This window comes from Elephantulus edwardii, unplaced genomic scaffold (assembly GCF_000299155.1).
Source record: "Elephantulus edwardii isolate Elephantulus edwardi_28Jun2011 unplaced genomic scaffold, EleEdw1.0 scaffold00272, whole genome shotgun sequence".
NCBI lineage: Eukaryota > Metazoa > Chordata > Mammalia > Macroscelidea > Macroscelididae > Elephantulus > Elephantulus edwardii.
In genome coordinates, this window is record NW_006400022.1 from 3,337,357 (window position 1) to 3,358,905 (window position 21,549).

Consider the following 21,549-nt stretch of genomic DNA (forward strand, 5'->3'; position numbering starts at 1 on the left):
GACTGGGGTTATCAGAATGGGAGTGTCAGAGACAGTGCAATTGGCACAGGACAGAGCAGAGTTTAGGGCTGTTGTGCATAGGGTCGCTATGAGTCGCAAGTGACTCGACGGCACATAACAACAACAATATCAAATGCTGGCATGAAGGCAGAGAGAGTAAAATTCTTATCCATTGTCAGTGGGAATGTAAGATAGTACAGCTTCTGTACATGACTGTTCATAACAGGTAATAGCCAAAAACTTAATAAACACATACTATTTTTTATTGCTTAATATGCATAAGAAAGTTTGACAGTTACTGTAAGATGAAAGAATTATCGATGCCTTTGAATTGTATTGTAAAAGAGTATTACATATCCCATTGACTGTCAAAACAACAAAGAAGTCTGCCTTGGGAAAGGTACAAGCAGAGTGTTCCTTAGATGCAAGGATGGTAAGACTTTGTCTCACATAACTTAGACATGTTGTCTGGAGGGACCAATCCTTAGAGAAAGACATTATACTGGGAAAAGCAGAGGATTCATGAAAGAGAAGAAGACCCTTAACAGGATGGAGTGAAACAGAGATTGCAATGATGGACTGTGGAGAATATGAGTGACCCAGAATGGAACAAGATTCTAGTCTGTTAATCACAGTGTGACTTGAAATCCAGATCAACTCAGCATCATCTGGGAACAACAACAAAAGGGCACTTTTGTATCTTTGGTCTATTTGACTCCATTGTTGTGTCTGTTGTATTAGTTCATCTCATCGAGGGTTTTCCTAGTTTTTACTGATCCTCTGCTTTACCAATCATGATGACCTTTGGGCTTTTCTGCACCCAAAACAATGAGCCAAATCTTGTCTTCTTTTTAAAGACACATTCTCCTAAGAATATGCTTCTAATATCTTCTATAAAAGATCTGTTACCTCTTCTGGCAGTACACAGTATATTTAGTATTTTCAAATTTTTTAAAAAAATTTTTGTTTTGGTTTGTGCCCAAAGTTCATATACATTGTGTTTTACACTATTTTTTTTTGTTCATATTGTGTTTCATACAATCAATCCCATGCATTATGTTTTATAAAATCAATCAACCATTGGACCTTGCCCAAATCTTTCAGGTTCCCACTGGATCCTTTCCATTTCTTTTACTCCCTCCCTCCACCCACTAAACTATGCAGCCCTGTCGTTTCACCAGGGTTGTTGCTGTCACCCTCTATCCATTGCCGTTAAGTTGGAGTCATCATGTAGACCATTTAGAAGGTTAACAGAGGTTGTAAATTGTCCATCTTCTCTGGTGTAGCAGCAGGTGGATAGAAGGTGGTTGGAATGACCCTGGATTGGTTCAGATGCACCTTAGTAATCAGATGCTTTCTAAAATTTTTTTTTCTTTCTAAAATTTTAAAAATGTCTTTGCACCAGATTTGCCCAGTGTGAAAACTATTTACATCTAATCCTACGGTATGGATTATAACAACCTGAAGACAATGACAATCTTCACAACTGGACAATCAAGTATTCTTGGATTCCCATTCTTCTCAGAGTTAGTTACAGTGTTGTGATCCACACCGCCAAATGTCTTTGCATAGTCAATTGAACACAAATAGACATTCTTCTGGTATTCTCCACTTTCAGCTAAGATCCACTTAACATTGGCTATAATGTCCTTAGTGTCATGGCCTCTTCTAAAGCCAGTCTACATATCTGGCAGTTTTGTGTTGATGTGCTGTTCTGGGCATTTTGGTATAATTTTCAGCAGGATCTTGCTTGCATGTGATGTTAATGATATAGTTCAATAATTTTCACACTCTGTCAAGTCACCTTTTTTTTTGAACGGGGAAAAAATATGGATCTCTTCCAGTCAGTTGGCTAGGTGGTTGTCCTCCAGATTTCTTGTCACAACTTAATGAGCATATCCAGAGCAACATCGTTTTGTTGAAATATGTCCATTGATATGTCATCAATTCCTGGGGTCTTTTTTTGTTTTGTTTTTTGCCAATTCCTTCACAGCAGCTTAAACTTCCTCCTTCATCACCACAGGCTCTTGATCATATGTTGTCTCATGAAATTCTTCTATGTCAGCGAATTCTTTGTTATAGTGACTCTGTACTTTTTCCATCTTCTTTCAGTATTTCCTGCCCACAGCATCCTTAAGTATTGCAACCCAAGGCTTGAATTTATTCTTCAGTTTCTTCAGCTTAAGTAATGCTGAGCAAGTTCAGCCATTTTGATTTTCCAACTCCTGCTCTTTACTCATTATAATACTTTGCTTTGTCTTCCCTTGCTTTCTTTTGAAATCTTCTGTTCATCTCCTTAACATCTTGATTTCTTCCCCCCCCCCTTTTTTTTTGCTCTCTGCACTCTGCTGCAATATTGAGAATCTCTTTTGACATCCATTTTGGCATTTTAAAAAAACTGTAGCTAACTCTGAGAAGAATGGGAATCCCAGAACTCCTGATTGTGCTTATGTAAAACCTATACTCAGACCAGGAGGCAGTCATTAGAACAGAACAAGGAAACACTGCGTAGTTGAAAATCAGGAAAGGTGCATGCCAGGGATACATCTTATCTCTATACATTTTCAATCTATATGTGGAACTGATCATACAGGAAGCTAGGTTCTATGAGAAGGAATGTGTCATCAAGATTGGAGGATAATTCATCAACAACCTTTATTATGCAGATAACACAACCTTGCTTGCTGAAACTGAGGAGGTGTGAGGCATTTGCTGCAGAAGATCAGGGACTACAGTTTTCAATATGGATTGAATTCAACATCAAGAAAACAAAGATTCTCACCACTGGGTCAATTGAAAGAATAATCGTGGATGGAGATTGTTAACAGCTTCAGTTTGCTTGGCTCCACAATCGGCACTCTTGAAAATCTGTTGTCAGGGACCTCTCCAGAGTACTAAAGAACAATAGTATCAGTCTAGAGACTAAAGTGTGCCTGATACAGGCCATGGTCTTCACAATTAGTTGATAACATCAGAGAGCTAGACAGTGTCTAAAGATGATAGAAGAAGAATTGATGCCTTTTGCGCTGCTAGGAGAACAAACAAGTTTATCCTGGAGAGGGTGAAATCAGGCTACTTCTTGGAGGCAAGGATTTGGGGCATGTTGCAAGGAGGGACCCGTCTTTAGAGAGGGACATCATGCTTGGAAGGTTGGAGGGACATCACAAGAGAAGAAGACCCTGGAGGAGATAGTCTGACTCAGTGTCTGTTGTTTTGGGGACAGGTGTGTCTGAAACAATGAACTCAAGATAGAGCAGGGCTCAGAGCTGTTGAGTCACAAGTGACTCTGCGGCACATAACAACAACACTGCTGGACTACTAAACAACTACATGATAAACTGAGAATAAATTTAAGTTCTCCATGATTTAATATTTCTGGTACCAGAAGTCCATGCCCAAGAAAATAGCAACTATGAAGTAGGTACTACATAGCAATGAAAGAACCATACTTGCTATATGCAGCCGCTCAGGTGGATCTCAGACTCATTATGCCGAGTGGAAAAAGTCAGTGTTCGGAGGTCCAGGTCCCTACTAATCCATTTTTAGAACATTTTTGAAATGATAGAATTACAGAGATGAAGAATGTCACTAGGGGAGGTGAGGGGCATGATGGGAAGGAAGTGCAAGGGAGAGCCATGTGGTTGTTTTGCAGGGATCACACTAATGTGTAGTTTGACTAAATGACAGCTATACACACACATTGTACCAATGCTGATTATCTGGTGTGTTAATGTTGTTGTTTTGGGGTGTCATACGTTGAGTACAATTCATGGCAACTCCATGAACAACAGATCTAAACCGTATCTTATCCTGTACTGTCCTCACCATCTCTGACACCCATGAGCCCTTTGCTCCAAGCACTGTGTCATGTGTCAATCCATCTTGTTGAGGGTCATCTCTTTCTCTCACCCTCTACCTTCCTAATCATGATGTCTCTTTCCAAAAACAGGCCTCTCCTAACTACAGACCCAAAGTATATGAGACAAAGTTTCACTATCCTTGTGTCTAAGGAGCATCCTGGTTACACTGTTAACAGGAGTTAGTTGTTGTGTGCCGTGGAATTGGAACTGACTCATAGCTGACCCTCTAGCAGGTTTTCAGAGGCAATTAATCACATCACATGGGAAGATATTACTCCTCTTTCGCCTGCAGAGAAGCTGGTGGTTTCAAATCCCATGCCTTTGGGTTGGAAGCACAATTCCTTGCTACTAAGCTAACCAAGTGATAGTGTACTATGATTATGGGGGTCTGGTGGCCAGGTAGGTGAAGAGGTGAACTGCCAATCCAAGTACAAGTGATTGGAATCCACCAGCTGCTCCACAGGAGAAAGATGGGCAGTCATCCCTCTTGTTATTTACAGCCCTGAAACTTGGCAGGACAGTCAGCCAGGAGTAGGTTTTGACTCGACAGAACGCAACAATACCACCAACATAATTATGTGAGATTGGACAATATTTTGGTGAAACTGGGTAAAGTATTTCCAACCTTATGTGAATCTGTGTTGATTTAAAAATAAAAAAATAAATACAATTCCTTATTAATAAAGTTTAAAACAGAGATAAAAACAGATGTCAGTGTGACCAGGTTGTCCCTGATAAAGAACACCTGAAAGGGGCCAGGTGAGCGCAAGTCACTGTCTGTGTGTCAGTTACGGGTGTTTTCTTTGTGGCATTTCATCAAACTAAATGGTAATACTTCTGTATTTTTCTGTGGGTATATTATATGTCATAAGCATTCAGATTAAGACCCATTTATTATGTATGTATGCATGTACGAAACCTCTGAATGGTCCAAATGGCTAAATGCACGGCCACTAAACAAAAGCTTGGTAGTCCGAGTCCACCACCAGAAGTTCCTCAGAGAAAAATCCCGGTGATGCACTTCCTAACTGCGAGTCCCTGAAAGCCCCATGGGGCCCACTGTGGCCTGCTGCACACAGCACCTCGGGAGTCACAGCCTGACCTACAGCGGCTGGTTTTGTATGCACTTTGCAGGTGAAGATGTGGTGACATAGAGAATCCTGCTTCTTACTTCTTACTTGCCTACTGTTTACAGACCTGTCTGCAGGGGTCTACAGCCCCAGTCTTGTACTTATATATTAGCCATGGCACCAAGTTGAAAACAGAAAATAGCAGAAGAAAGTCTGTACTTTATTGACTATGCAGAGGCTTTTGACTGTGTGGATCATAACGAATTATGGCTAACATTGAGAAGAATGAGAATTCCAGAACACTTAATTGTGCATAAGCAAAATGTATACTAAGAGGCTACTGTGCAAACAGAGCAAGGGAACACTGCATGTTTTAAAATTAGGAAAGATATATGTTAGGGTTATATCCTTTCTCCATACCTATCTGTATGCTGAGGAAAGCTGGACTCAATGAAGAAGAATGTGGCATCAGGATGGGAGGAAGACCCAACAACAACCTGTGTTATGCAGATGAGACAACCCTGCTTGCTGAAAGTGAGGAGGACCTGAAACACTTGCTGTAGAATATCAAAGACTCTAGCCTTCAATATGGATTACATCTCAACATCAAGAAGACAAAAATTCTCACCACCAGTCTGATAAGCAACATCATGATATATGGAGAAAAGATTGAAACTGTCAGTGATTTTGTGTTACTTGGATCCACAGTCAACAACCTGGGTACTAGCAGTCAGTTGATCAGGAGACATATTGTACTGGGAAAATCTGCTGTCAGGGACTTCGCCAAATTACTGAGGAGCAATGATGTCAGTTTGAGGACCAAGGTGTGTCTGATTCATACTGTGGGTTTTTTGGTTGGTTTTTTTTTCAGTCATTTGCTGTCCATCTGAGAGCTGGACAATGAGTAAGGATGACAGAAGAATTGATGCCTTTGAGTTGTGGTGTTGGATAAGAGTGCTGAAGATCTCATGGACTGCCAAAAGAGCAAAGATGCAGCCAGAGTGATTCTTGGAGGCAAGGGCATTGAAGCCTCATCTCACATATTTATGAGCATCTTGTTAGGAAAGTCTAGTCCTTGGGGAGGTATATCATGCTTGGAAAGGAGGAGGGTCAGCTAAAGAAAGGAAGATCCTCGAGATGATTGACACTGTAACTGCAGCAATGGGCTCAAGTGTGTCAGAGATGATAAGGATGGCACCTGAACCTTGGTTCAGGTCTGTTGTCCATAGGGTCATCGGGAGTCTTACTGGACTTGATGGCACTTGATAACAACACTGTTTGCCTGAAAATAAGTACAAAGTTCAGCATCTTTGCCTGGGCTTTCTCTAAGCAAGGAGCCAGCTCTGGCTGTCCTTCCTGCCACACTGGTCCACTGTGACCTCAGCTCACCTTTGATAGTATTGCTTATAACCTTGTGAAGATGGGGTTTTTAAGAACCAAACCAGCTAGATTTCAGACAGCTTTTGGCTATATATGGTATACCATTTAATCAATTGCTGCATTTCTTCCTGTTCAAGGGCATGTTCTCCATACTTTTTCTAGCTCTGCTGGAGCTCCCTAGTAGATAAAGAGTTGCACTACTAACCCAAAGTTGAGTGGTTTGAATCCACTAGCTGCTTCTCAAACATGAGCAATTTCCTCCCTTGTGTTAACAGCCTCTGAAAATTCACTGGAGAGTCAGCTATGAGTTGATTCCAATTGAACAGCAATGAATTAGAGCAATACTTTTCCTAGAAAGGTAAGGCTTCTGGGGAGTGCCCCAGGTTAGATGGCAGAAGAGTGCATGTTTCTTTTCCATTCAGAATAAGTTATTTCTTGTGTCATCCACATAACTCCTAGTTCCTTAGTTCATGCCTCACCATAACTTTGGAACTAGGCCACCTGTAGCCTAAATCCTGGCTAGTTCTGCTGATGATAATCTCTTTCACCATGTGTAGGCCTCCATTTCCTGTGCAGTCTGATTGCCACACAGACACTTTTGTCAGAGCACCATTACAGGCATTAGATGTGACTAATTGCTGAACCTGCCATGGGATGGGAACACCATAAATCCTAGTTCCCATCCCTAGGCATCTGTTTATCCACACTTGCCATTCCACTTGAAAATTAACTTCAAAGACACTTTTGTATTATTAGCACTTAAGTTTGCTCATTTGGACTATTTTATGTTTATTCACAGCTCAACCAGGCTGTCAATACACTAAATAGCACTGGTACCTCACTGACAGCTGAAATGGACCTGTCTTGAAAAGTGTTGTCTCTTACACACAGAGAGTCCTCAGTTCATGTGACAGTTGAGCAGGCTGTCTCTTTCACCTGGAGTTGGACATCTGCTCTTGGAAACAGTGCTGAGGCCAGGGTATGTGGAGTCAGCTATGGCCCAGGAGGAGGTACTGATCAGTGATGGAATTGGACAACTTCATATGCCACATCAGTATCCATGTGGCAGCCCTGAGGAGCTCACAAGTCAGAGCCAGCTTTACAGATCATACAGAATAGCCACATACTGCCTCTGTGTTCTGGCAGGTTGCTAAACCTCCCAGAGCCTCCATCTCCATGTCTTCATAATAATGTTCATGCTGCTCACCTCCTGGAGGTGGGGGAAGGCTCAGTTGCACCTGTCTCTGTCAGAGTGACTGGGACCCAGTAGAAAGCAAGTGCGGGTCCAGTTCCAACTCTCTCCTCTCCTCTAATTACAACTAAATGGATTGAGAAACGATGGTACACTCACACAGTAGAATACTACACAGCACTTAGAGGAGTGATGATTTAAAAAGATACTACATAACCTGTGAGAGACTGGAGGGCTTTCTGCTGAGTGAACTAACTCAGTCTCATAAGGACAAATACTGACCAATTGTCAGCACCATGATGGATGAGAGATTGAGGTTGTTAACAGTTACAGCTTGCTCAGCTCCACAATCAACACTTTTGATATCAGCAGTCAGGAAATCAAAAGATTAATTACATTAGGTAAATCTGCTCTCAGGGACCTTTCCAGAGTACTGCGTAGCAATGATGTAAGCCTAATGATCAGGTGCACCTGATCCAGGCCATGATCTTCACATGGTCTTTACTTGCTATGCATCAGAGAGCTGAACAATGACTAAGGATGACAGAAAAAGAATTGATGCCTTCGAGTTGTTGTGCTGGAGAAGAGTCTTAAACATACCATGGAAAACAAATAAGTCTGTCTTGGAGAAGGTGAAACCAAGTTTCTCTTTGGAGGCTAGGATTTTGAAGCTTCGTCTCACATGCTTTGGGCATGTGCCCAGGAGGGACTGATCTTTGGAGAAGAACATCATGCTTAGAAGGGTAGAGGGACAGTGCAGGAGAGGAAGACCCCAGATGAGATGGATTGATACAGTAACTGGGACAGGCAACTCAATGACACATAACAACAACAGCTTGTTGTTGTTGTTATGTGCCGTCGAGTCGTTTGCGACTCATAGCGACCCTATGCACAACAGCCCTAAACCCTGCTCTATCCTGCACCAACCGCTAGTAAAACATATATGGGGACCCAAAGGGAGAAAGGCTAGGAGCAGAGGAGTCAGGAGGGGGAGGGGTGAAATCACAGGCTCTCATAGTTTGGTGGGTGGAAGGAGGGAGTGAAGGAAATGGGAAGGATCCGGCCGGGACCTAAAAAGATTCAGTGATGATTGGCAAGGTCCAATGGTGATTGATTTTATAAAACGTAATGCATGGGAGTGATTGTATGAAACACAGTAAGAATGAAGAATAATGTGAAATACACATACACACACACAAATACAAATCTTACATCCACTTTGTGGACCTGCCTCCTCTCCATACGTAGAAATCACACTTCACATGTAAGGAGATTCTTCAGAGACTGACAATTGTTGAAATCCACTCAGCATTTATCAGGTGATTATGGAGCTTATGGAATCCCCGCTCTCATGAAGCTTGTGGTTGAGAGCAGATAGACAATCTGAGCCATGTGGGATACAGCAGCACTGAGTCAATGCTTGCTCAGATGATGTCATGTGTGCCTGGGCCAGGCTCCACAGTTCCCAAAGCCTGACTTCTTACAAATGGACATCCAGCCTTCCACCTAGGGACTTTCCAGAAACCACATTAAAAAAGAGGGGGAAGGGAGCTCTGGTAGCCTTGTGGCAAGAAGTTGCACTACAATCCCAAAGGTGCTCTGTTTGAATCCACCAGATGCTCTGCTGGATAAGGAGGGTCACTCTCCTCCTGTGCCAGTCGCTCCTATTCGACAGTACACAACAAGAACGGGGGAAAAAAGAGGGGAAAGCAAAACTCTGAAAGTAAGAAGAGAAAATTAATTTTAAGAATATATGTTTCTTGTTGTTCAAGTGAGAACAGAGTCATAGATGACCCCCAGCAGTTTTCAAAGGCTTTAAATCACTTAGGAGGAAATTGCCCATTTTCTTATGGAGCAGCTAGTCATTTTGGATTACCTGCCTTTATCTTGAATATATTTAAAACCATTCTTTCAAAAGATTGTTCTTGTTGCTGTTGTTATTAGGTGCCTTCAAGTTGAGCATGACTCTTAGTGACCCTATGAACAAAATATCTGAACCCTGCTCTATCCTGCACCATCTTCACACTTTCTGAAGCACAAGAGCCCATTGCAGCAGTCGCCATGTCAGGCCACGTGGTTAAGCGTCTTCCTCTCCCTCACTGAACCTCCACCCTTCCCAAAGTCATGTCCCTCTCCAAGGAATAGTTCCTCCTAGCAACATGTGCACGTGTGTGAGGTGAAGCCTTATCATTCTTGCCTCCAAAGAGTGCTCTGGCTGCAGCCTCATCCATACCTATATGTTCATTCTTTTGGCCATCTATGGTTTGTTCAGTGCTCTTCTCCTACGCCACAGCTCAAAGATGTCAATTCTTTTTCTGTAATCCTTATTCATTGTCCAGGTCTCGGATGTATAGCTATTAATCAGAAAGTCTATGGCCTGAATTAGATGCACCTTAGACCTCAAACTGACATCACTACTTCTCAATACTTTGGAAGATTCCCTAACTGCAGATTTTCTCAGTGCAGTGGATCTCCTTTATTTCCTGACTGCTTGTACCAAGGGTGTTAATTTTGGATCCAAGCAAGATGAAACTGTTGACAGTTTCAATCTCCTTTCCATCCATCATGACACTGCCTATCGGTCCAGTGGCAAGAAACTTTGTTTTCCTGACACTGAGATGCAACCCATACCAAAGGCTGCATTCCTTGATCTTCTGCAACAAGTGATTCAAGGCCTCACTTTCAGCAAACACGGTTGTGCCATGAGCACAACACAGGTTGTTAATGAGTCTCCTTCCAATCCTTATGACACACTCCTCCTCATGGAGTCCAGCTTCTTGGATAAATTTGCTCAGCATACAGATTGAATGGACATGGAAAGGTAGTCAGTATAAAAGTAATTAAGGAGATTTTGTTTTGTTTTGGTTTTGTTTTTTATTAATTTCAATGAAAATCTACAGAGACTTTGGATTTCCATTCATTCATTGTTGCACTTTTCTCCCCTCCCACCGTCCCCCTCCCAGTACACTATCCTCTTGAAAAAGTAAAAGAAAATTTTTTTCATTGTTTTACAATCCCTCCCCTCAGGTCCACTCCACTAAGCAGCCTTCGCTCTGGACTCCTGTCATGATAAAAATACCTAATCACATATCCCTTTTAAACAGTTTTCTCCCTCATCTGTTTCAATGCAGTATACATTATTGAACCCATCTTTCTCAGTCTTCCTCCAACCCCAATGTAAGTCCTGTTTTACAACAGTGGCATCATGCAGTATCTGTCCTTTTGTGACTGAGATACTTCTCTCAGCATAGTGTCCTCCATGGCCACCTATTTTGAATAATACTGCATGAGTTCCTTATTTTTAATGCAGTGTAATATTCCATTGTGTGAATATACCACAGTTTCTCTATCCATTCGTTTGCTGAAGGGCACTTGGGTTGTTTCCAACTCCTTGCTATTGCGAACAAAGCCATGATAAAAACGGGTGTGTATATATCTGCTTGGATGTTGATTACAGTCTCTTTGGGGTATATTCCCAGTAGTGGAATTGCTGGGTCAATTGGTATCTCTATTTGCAACTTTTTGAGAAAGAGCCACACCACTTTCCACAGTGGTTGCACCATTTTACACTCCCACCAACAGTGAATAAGGGTTCCAGTGTCTCCACAACCTCGCCAGCATTTGTTGCTTGCTGTTCTGTTAAATTTTGCTATTTTTTCTGGGGTGAGATGATATCTCATAGTTGTTTTGATTTGCGTATCTCTTAGAGCTAGGAATTTTGAACATTTCTTCACCATTTGTTCACCATCAAAATGTCTTCTTTGGTGAAGTGTCTGTTCATATCCTGTGCCCATTTTTCAGTTAGGTTGTTTATCTTTATCTTGTGGTGTTTGAATATTTTATAAATTCTAGATATAAGTCCCTTATCTGACATGTCATTACCAATTAGTTTCCCCCAGTCTGTGGCTTCCTTTTTTACCCTGTTGGAGAAGTTTTTAAATGTGCACAGGGGTTTGATTCTTAGAAGGTCCCATTCATCTGTTTTATCCTTTCCTTGTCATAGATTTTTCAGGATGCTTGAAAGACTGTTTATGTTGTGGATTGGGACATGTAGAGTTCTTCCAAGCTTTTCTCTAATGAAGTTTATAGTCCTTCGTTTTAGTCCTAGGTCCATGATCCACTTTGAATTGGTTTTTGTGTATGTAGTGAGGTGTGGGTGTTGCTTGAGTTTTCTGCAGATAGTTTTCCAATGCCATTTGTTAAAAAGACTGTCATTTCCCCACTTAATTGATTTCAGCTCCTTGTCAAAAATCAGTTGACCATAGATAGATGAGCTGATTTCCGGATTCTCAATTCTATTCCATTGATCTATGTGTCTTGTTATTGTATCAGTACCACGCTGTCTTGCCCACCACAGCAGTGTAGTAGGATTTGAAATCAGGGAATGAGATGCCTCCTACCTTGTTTCTCTTTTTCAAGGAGTGTTTTGCTTATCCGGGGCTTCTTTCCATTCCAAATGAAACTGGAGAGTGCCTTTTCCATCTTGTTGAAGAATGGGATTGGTATTTGTATTGGGATTACATTGAACATGTAAATTGCCTTTGGTAGTATTGTCATTTTCACAATATTAAGTCTTCCTATCTATGAGCAAGGCATATTCTTCACTTCTCAAGGTTTCTTTTTGTTTTTTGTAGTAATGTTTTGTAATTTTCTTTGAATAAATCCTTGGTGCTTCTGGTTAGATTTACTCCCAAGAATTTAATCTTGTGACTAGCTATTGTGAAGGGTATTGATTTTCTTGGCTCCAGCTCTGTGTTCTCTTTGTCACTGTAGAGAAATCCAACTGATTTTGTATGTTGATACTGTATCCTGCCACTTTGCTGAATTGGTCAACTATGTCCAGTAGTTTTCTTGCTGAGTCTTTAAGGTTTTCTAAATATACTATCATATCATCTACATGGAGAGATGATTTTACCTCCTCTTTGCCAAATTGGATACCTCTTATTTCATTCTCTTTTCTTATTGTTATCACTAAGGTTTTTTATTGTGTCTTGCAGAAATATTCTGTTGTATTTTTTGTACAGGTCTTTTGTTTCTCTGGTTAGATTAACTCCCAAGTGTGGTTGGCTATTATAAATGGTGTTGCTTTCTTGGTTTCCTTCTCTGAATTCTCTTTGTTACTGTAGAGAAATCCCTCTGATTTTTGGATATTGACCTTATATCCTGCCACTCTACTAAGCTGGCCTACTAGCTCTAACAGGTTTTTTGTTGAATCTTTTGGGTTTTTTTGTGTACATTATCATGTTGTCTGCATATAACAATTATTTTGCCAGCCTGGATGCCTTTTATTTCCTCCTCTTGTCATATTGCCCTAGCAAGCACTTCCAATACAATTTTTAATAGAAGGGATGACAGCGGGCATCCTTTTCTGGTATTTGTTTGCAAGGAAAATGCTTTTAGTCTTTCTCCATTGAGAATTATGTTATCTTGGTTTTGCATATATACTTTTCATTATGTTCAGGAAATTACCTTCTATTACAATTTTCCTGAGTGTTTTAATCAGGAAGGAATGTTGTATTTTGTCAAATGCCTTCTCTGCATCAATTGCTAAGATCATACGGTTCTTATTATTTACTTTGTTAATGTGGTGAATTACATTGATATCTTACATCCATGCATGCATTTTATGAATCCCATTTTGTCATGATGAATTATTTTTTAATGTGCTTTTGGAATCTACTGGCTAGGATTTTTGTATCTATATTTATGAGAGATATTGTTCTGTGGTTTTCTATTATGGTAATATCTTTACCTGGTTTTGGTATTAGGGTTATACTTGCTTCATACAATGACTCTGGGAGTGTTCCTTCCTTTTCAATTTTTTGAAATATTTTAAGTAGAATTGGTGATAGGTCCTCTCTGAATGTTTGGTAGAATTCATCTGTGACTTTTCTTATGGGGAAGTCTTTTTATGTCCTTTTCAATTTCTTCCTTTGTGATGAATCTGTTCAAGTGTTCTATATCTGTCAATGTCAATATAGGTAGGGCATGATATTCAAGGAATTTGTCCATTTCCTCTAGGTTTTCAAATTTATCAGAGTATAGCTTTTGTATTTTGTAATCTGACATAGCTTCATTTCATCTGGCTCTGTTTTGATGTCACTTCTATCATTTCTTAATTGACTTATCAGTGTCTTCTCTCATCCCCCCCTTTTGTTAAGTATGCCAGTGTTTTGTCAATTTTATTGACTCTTTCGAAAACCAGCTCCTGGTCTTATTGATGATTTCAGTTGTTTTTCTGTTTTCAGTCTCATTGATTTTAGCTCTTATCCTTATAATTTCTTTTCTTCTAGAGGCTATAGGATTAGATGGTTGTTCTTATTCTATTTGATCAAAGTGTTGAGTTAAATAATTTATTTTTCTTCTTTTTTCTTTTTTATGTGTGTTCATATTGCTATGAACTGCGCCCTGAGGACTGCCTTAGCTGTATCCCAGCGGTTTTGGTATGTTGTATTTTCATTTGTTTCAAGGAACTTTTTAATTTCATTTTTTTTATTTCTTTTATAACTCAATCATGTTCTAGTAGAAAGTTATTTAGCTTCCACTTGGATGATTTTGTAAGCTTTACCCTCATGTGTTTAATTTCTAATTTTATGTCATTGTGGTCTGAGAAGATACTTTGTGTTATTTCAGTGTTTTTTAATTTGTTGAGACTTTGTGTACTAATATGTGATCAGTTCTGGAGAATGTACCATGTGCACTTGAGAAAAAAGTGAAATTGAGTTTTAGTTCGGTGTAGTTCCCTGAATACATCTGCAAGGTCAAACTGATAGATTGTATAGTTTAGATCTTCTGCATCTTTCTTGAGTTTCTTTAAGGTTTACCTATATTTTGGTGATAGTAATATGTTGAAATCTCCTACCATTATTGTGGTGTTGTCCATTTCTTTCTTCAGTTCTGCTAACCATTGTTTTATGTATTTTGCAGGTCTATTAATTGTTTCATAAATGTTGACCAAGATTATGTCTTCTTGATATATTGTGCCTTTAATCAGTATGTAATGCCCTTTCTTATCTTTTATGGTAGTTTTCATTCTGAAATCTATTTTATCAGAGATTAATATTGCCATTCCTGGTTTTTTGAGGTTGTCATTTGCTTGGTGTATATTTTCCAGCCTTTGATTTTGAGTCTGTCTTTTTCTTCTTTTTTTAGATGTGTCTTTTGTAGGCAAAATATTGATGGGCTTTGTTTTTTGATCCATTCTGCTACTCTTTTTCTCTTAATTGGTGCATTTATTCCATTCACATTAACTGTAATTATTATCGGGCCAAGTTTTACTTTTGCCATTTTGTTTCTGATTTCTGTGGTCCATGCACTTTCCTTTGGCATCACTATGTGAAGGACTTCACTTAAAATTTCTTGTAGTTTTTGTCTTGTTTCACAAATTCCTTAAGTTCCTTCTTTTCTGCAAAGGATCTAATTTCTCCTGTGGTTTTTTTGTTGTTGTTGTTGTTTTGTTTGTTTGTTTGTTTTGTTTTATGGAGAACTTTGCTGGGTATAGGATCCTTGGCTGGCAATTGTTTTCTTTCAGCTTTCTGTATATGCCATTCCATTGTCTTCTAGCTCCCATGGTTTCTGCTGAGAAATCAGAACTTATTCTAATTGTTTCCCCTTTGTAAGTGACACTTTGTTTTTCTTGTGCTGCTTTTAGAATTCTATCCTTATCTTTTAATTTGAAGAATTTGACTGTCTTGATGTTTTTCTTTTTGGTTCTAGTCTGTTTGATTGACATTTGCTGTGTGCTTCTTGAGTGTGGATTTCCCCATTCTTCAAAAATACCTGGCAAGTTTTATTCTAGTACTTCTTTCAGTACTAGTACCTGCTCAGGCTGTTCATTCATAGGGTCGTTATGAGTCGTCTACAACTCGACGACATTAAATAACAATAACAATGACGACAACCAAGAGAGAGCTACATTGGCCTAGTGGAAGGAAGTTGTGCTACCAAGCCGAAGGTGGGTGATTTTCATCTGTGCCCCCTGGCCAGGTTCAAATTGTCTTCCTGTCAAACATTCTTCTAGGTGGTAAGCACTGGTTTGTGTGTTGCTGTACAGAGGTAACTCGTGGTTGCTGTGATGCTGAAGCCTGTGACAGCGATGTGCCAATCGTGGTAATGGGCACCCATGGTGGACAGTGTTGGCTGGAACTTCCTAACTAAATCAAGCCTGGAAGCAGGAGCGGCATCCACTTCCAAAATGGCTTGGCTCCAGAAACTCTATGTACGAACAGTGTTCAGGCTGTTCATTCATAGGGTCGCTATGAGTCGTCTACGACTCGACGACATTAAACAACAAAACAACAACAACTTCTTTCACAGTCTTCTCAGTCACTCTTCTGTTCTGGAATTCCAGTCATGCGTATGTTATTCCATTTTATATCATCCCACATGATTCTAACGTTTTCTTCATTTTCTTTTGTCTCATCTCTGATATTTCTTCTAGTATGTTTTCAATGAGGCTCTTGTTTCCCAGCTCACAGATTCTTTGTTCTATCTCTTCAGTTCTACTTTTTTTTTGTGTGTGTGCTACCAGCATGTTGGACACTTCTGCCATTTTTATCTTAATATTCTGGATTGCATTATCATACTTTTCTGTTATTACCAGTACTGTATTGGCTGTTCCCTCACTGTCTTTTGATGATATTTTAAGTTCTTGTACCTCTTTATTTATACTATCAATTATTTCTTCCATTTTTTGCATTTTCTTCTATGGCTTTTCAAGATACTCATCATCAATATATTTCTTCTGGACTGTTGTCTCTGGGGTATTTACTTTCTTAATTGCTTCTTCCATCATTTGCATCTTCTTCTGTAGCTGTTCAAATAATTCCCTATCAACATATTTCTTCTGGTTTTCTCTATCTGGGGTTCATTTGGTCTGCTTTTTTAAGAAATTGTGTTATTTTGGCTTTTTTTGTGATAACTGAGGCAGATTGCTGCTTTCTTGACATTATTTTAGTCTTTTCTTTGTAGATGTTAGGTCATTGTAACTATATAATGTCCCAGGGTATAGCAATGTTTTGTGAAGGATTTGTATATTTGTGTTTCCTTTTTAAGCTTGAGCTTAAGGGATCCCTTGTGGTCTAATGAAATAGCAGTGATCTCCCCAGGGTACTTGAATCGAAAACCGGCAAGCCTTGGCTTTTCCCCTTCCAGAAATTGCTCCTCTACCTCACTTGAGCTGCACCAGCTGTCCTGCTACCTTCCACTTGAGCTTGAACATCCTGGGTGGTGTAGCAAAACAGCAGTGATCCCTCCAAAGTACCAGATAATTGACTGGAACAGATCCATGGCTACTGATGACGTGTGATCTTTTAAAGCTTGTGCGCACTTCATGCATGCTTTATTTGAGCCACACTGTAGTGCTTACCAGCCATCCCCAGGGGCAGAGCTGAATGGTGTCTGTTCTTCAGCTTGCTTTAACACATTTCTTTAAAGCCCATTGTGTTGTCAGCTCCAGATAGAACTCACTTCATCCAGATCCTGCTCTCTCACACAGGGTCAGTTTCTTGCCATTGCTGCAGCCTATGGGGACCTGGAGACAGTGCGGTATCTGCTCATCAAGAGACGGGTGGAGCTGTCCACAGAGCCGACCGATGACAATCCTGCTGTGGTGGCCACACGCTTTGGACACACTGCAGTTGTCCAGGAGCTGCTGGAGTCCCTGCCAGGTGAGGTACAGCTATGAACACCTTGCTTTCTTGTGACTGTCCTCTTGAGCTCAGGCAGGCTTGGGGCTAGTAACCCCCAGATACTTAGTTCTTTAAGCTTTTCAGATGTGGATAAAGACATTTGGGACATCTAGTTGATGACTAAATAGCTGCATATGAGCCCTTGATTTCATTTCATACCACATTTTATAAAGAATCTAGATCTAGGCTGCTTTAAAACAATCCAGTAGAAAGTTAGTTCTTCTTGCTTTGTAGGCACAGGTATGTCATTGTCTCCTGTGGTGGTCTTTTTCCAGAGTGACTTGGGAACCAGGCTCTTCTCATCAGGTGGTCCTGTTGCCTGGAACCCTTTACTGCCAGGCACAGAAAGAGAGAGCATGTACTCCCTTATAGCAAAAAGCCAATGTTCATATGCCTTATTTTTTTTAAATTTTTACAATTTTTTGTCTATTTTTTACAATGTTTTCCCCAATGTTCTGGTCAGCAATGATGCACAATGCAGCAGACATTGCTGCAACTTGAGGCTGAGGATTTACCTTAGCTTTAGCATCTAGGAATTAGGGCTTTGTTTGAGAACAAGGTTGACTTCACAGCTATGCTTCCTATCTGATCACTTGGCTTCTACACAGGGAGTCCCCCCCCCATGCTTGTTTAATGCCCTGCAGTCACCTTCATACATTTTGTTATGGGGTTTTCACAAGGGACCACATACTTTCATTTTGCATTGGGTCTCACAAATTATACAGGAGTTCTATTTGGAGCATCCAGTCACCTGTATATGTTAGCAGCTCTGGGTTCAGATTTTGTTTCAGGTGGCTACCCTCCTCCTGTGTCTGAAGGAAGAAAGAGTTCATGGAGAGGGGAAGAATTCAGGGCAGTTCTAGGACCGTATAAGACACAGATGGAATCAGGCAAGATGAGGAGAGCAGGTAGAATTCTGAAAATCCTTGTCAGGCCAAAGAGATCCTCTTTTTTACTTGGATCCCCAAGATTAGTGTTAGTTCTAGACTAAAGAATTTATTCCAGCTGACTCACCTTATTGTACAACTACTACTTATTGAACATTTTCTAAATTCTGGGTACGTCTGAAGAACTGGAGTGACAGAGATTTTTGTTAAGATGCAGTCCCAGCTCCTTCATAACAAGTAAATATAATGTTTATTGTTGCTATGTGTGTTTGAGTTAGAACCATCTTATAGCTGACCCTCCAGTAGGTTTTCAGAGACTATAAATCACATAGGAAAAGATTGCCTCCCTTTCTCTCACAGAGCAGCTGGTTAATTAGAACTTCATGTCTTTGTGTTGGCACTTTAACTCTTTACTACTGGGACACCAGATAGAAATTAGTAACTCTGCAAGGCAACCATGCTGAGACTGATGCATTCATTTCCCAGTGTTCTGGGACAGGATTTATCTGGGTGCAGGAATTCAAGGTCATTAGAGGGAGGTGACATCTGAACTCGGCTTTTCAGGGTAAATAGGAGTTTTTGGCAGACAAGCACAAGAAGGGCTTGGGGTACCCAATTTTTGCAGTACAGAGAACTTGATTGGCCCCAGCGTAGTTGTCAGTTTTTCTTATTGAGGTCCTGTCTTCAGATATAAGCAAAATCTTGCTGAAGATTATAAAAAACAACAACAAACGACTAGAATAATACTTCAACCCCAAACTGCCAAAAATACAAGCAGGGTTTAGAAGAAGCCATGGCACTAGGGATATCATTACTGATGTCAGGTGGATCTTGGCTGAAAGCAGAGAGTACCAGAAGAATGTTTATTTGTGTTTTATCAGCTATGCAAAGGCTGTGTGGATTATAACAAATTCTCAGTTCTTACACTTCTAAATGTGTATAAGTGATTGAAAGACAATATGCTTGTAAGCTTTCACTCAAATCATTATTTTTAAAAAAGATGGAATAAATACACAGGTAACTGAATTTAAAAGAGTCAACTTTCTTGCATTTTTGGAGGTAGGACATACTAGAACTGATGATATGGAATAAAGAAGCCCATGCCACACTGAAGCATTGAAAAACAAGGCTCTAAAAATGGACAGAATACCAATTTAGATGTTTCACTGCTGATAATGCAATGCTGGACATACTCTTTTATTAAAAAAAAATATTTGGGAGACAGCTGCCTGGCCAACTGATTAGCACAGATCCATATTATGTGCCTATTCCAAAGAAGCATGATCAAACATGATCCAAAATGTGAAAAGTATAGAACAATATCACTAATATCACACACAAATGGAATTTGCTAAAGATAATTCTAAGCTGTACAGGAATACCTGAACAAGGAACTACCAGAGAAATGAGCCACATTCACTGGAGACCATGGCATTGAGGGATATCATTGCTGATCTCAGGTGGAGCTTGTCTGGAAGCAGAGACTACCAGAAGATGTTTCCCTGGTTTTATTGACTGTGCAAAGGCATTTGACAATATAGATAATAATAAATTATGGATAGATAGCATTGAGAAAAATTTAGAATCTTGAAAATTTAATTATGTTCAACCAAAACTCATACATAGGCCAAGAAGATGTCTGTACACAACAAGGGAACACTGCATAATTTAAAATCAGGAAAGGTGCATCGGGGTTGTGTCCTTTCTCCATACCTATTCAGTCTGTATACTGAGTAAATAGTTCAATAAACTGGACTATGTGAAGAAGACTGTGGTGTCAGATTGGAGGATTAAATTTTACTTGCAGTCACAATTGTCAAAAGTGCAAAGGTGGTGTGGGGACCACTGAATCTGATTTCTACTAATTCCACAAGTGGAGACTCTTCCCACCAATGGCACCCATGACACAGACCTAATTCTCAAGAGGTCAGACATGCTCCCTATGCTCCCATGCCTATTTCTACTAATTTCAGCAGCAATTCTAGTGCTCTACTGGATCCAAAATCTCTGGCAGTCACTACACAAACCTCACAGAACCATATGCATTATTTTGGGGTTTATTAGAGAAATTGACAGGTTACAATTAAAATTGTCAACAGAATGCAGTCTCTCAGGGCAGCTGCTGAAGTGTGCTCACAGGCTCTTCAGCCTGCAGCCTTGCAACTTTAGGTCTGTTTTACAAAGCTCTGAGTTCTGCCAGTTTTGGCTTCTGTCCCCACCCCAGCTCGCTCAAGTCCTCCAGCAAGCTTAGATGAAGGCTCCTGGCTCTGCTTCTAGGCGTAGAAGTCCCAAAGTCAGTTCTGTCTCGTGTTGTTCTTGTCTATGGCTGCTGTTGTTCTATAAGTCCCTGTCTGACTGGTGCAAGAATCTCTGGACTCAAAGGATTCCCTGTTTCTCGGCTTCTTATTTCTGACTGGCAGTAAGATTTTCAGAATATCTGCAGCTGAGCCTGCTCAATTTAAACCTGGTAGAATGACGTGACTGGTCTTTCCTTTTGTGGATTGAATAGACTGACACACTTGTTTGGCATGTCCCTGCCAAAAGTAATTTTGAGCAATAGATCTGATGTACTGTATCTCAACAATCAGCACCTATGGGAGCAGCAGTCTAGAAATCAAAAGATGAATTGCATTGGACAAATCTGCTGTAAAGGACATCTTTAAAAAATAAGGATGTTACTTGACCCAAGCCATGCTGTTTTCCATTACTTCTTAAACATTTGAAAATTGGAAAATGAATAAAGAAGTCCAAAGATGATTTGATGCCTTTCAATTGTGATGTTGGTGAAGAATATTGAATGGAAAGTACCACAGATTGTCAAAAGAACTAATCTGTGTTGAAAGAGATGCAGCCAGAATGTTCCTTAGAGACAAAGATAGTGAGGCTGTGTTGTCAGAGGGGCAGACCTTGGGAAAGGACATCATTATTGGAAATGTTTGTGAAGGAGGGAAAGGCCATTGACAGGATTGTTTGACATGGTTCCTTCTGTTTTCTGCTGTGATGGACTGACACAGGCTGTGAGCTTTGGCACGCTGGAGACTGAGGATGGTGCAGGGTGGGGCAAGGTTCTTTCTCAAGACATGAGGCACTGTGCATCAGTCAGCTGGATGGAAATCAGTATTAACTATAATTTATTATGGAGAAGATGGTATGAGATCTATACTTTTCTTTGGTTAAGGGTTATACTTGAGATTTGTCTGTTAACAGTAGAAAGACACTGTAAGTCTAAAGTTGTATAAAGCATCATAAACTGAAAAAAAATAGCACACAAAGAAAGAAAATGGTGTTTTGCATTGTGCAGATCTGATATAAAAGACTTCTTTAAAGTGTTAAAAAAACCCGTGATGTCACTGTGAAAACTAAAGTGTACATGACTCGAGTGAAGATATTTTTTTTTAATTTAGGTTGTTTATTTTTCATTTCAATGAACATCTACAGAGATTTTGGGATTCCATTCATTCATTGTTGCAC

The 21,549-nt window shown here is 40.0% G+C and overlaps 1 protein-coding gene across 1 annotated transcript in view; it reads left to right on the forward strand.

Moving 5' to 3' along the window:
* Nucleotides 1–21,549, forward strand: part of LRRK1 (leucine-rich repeat kinase 1) — a 194,752-nt gene that overhangs the window by 44,711 nt on the left and 128,492 nt on the right. The window contains exon 3 of the mRNA XM_006900059.1: nt 16,999–17,170. Within this exon, the coding sequence (XP_006900121.1) occupies nt 16,999–17,170 (172 nt within the window). The remainder of the gene's footprint in view (nt 1–16,998; nt 17,171–21,549) is intronic.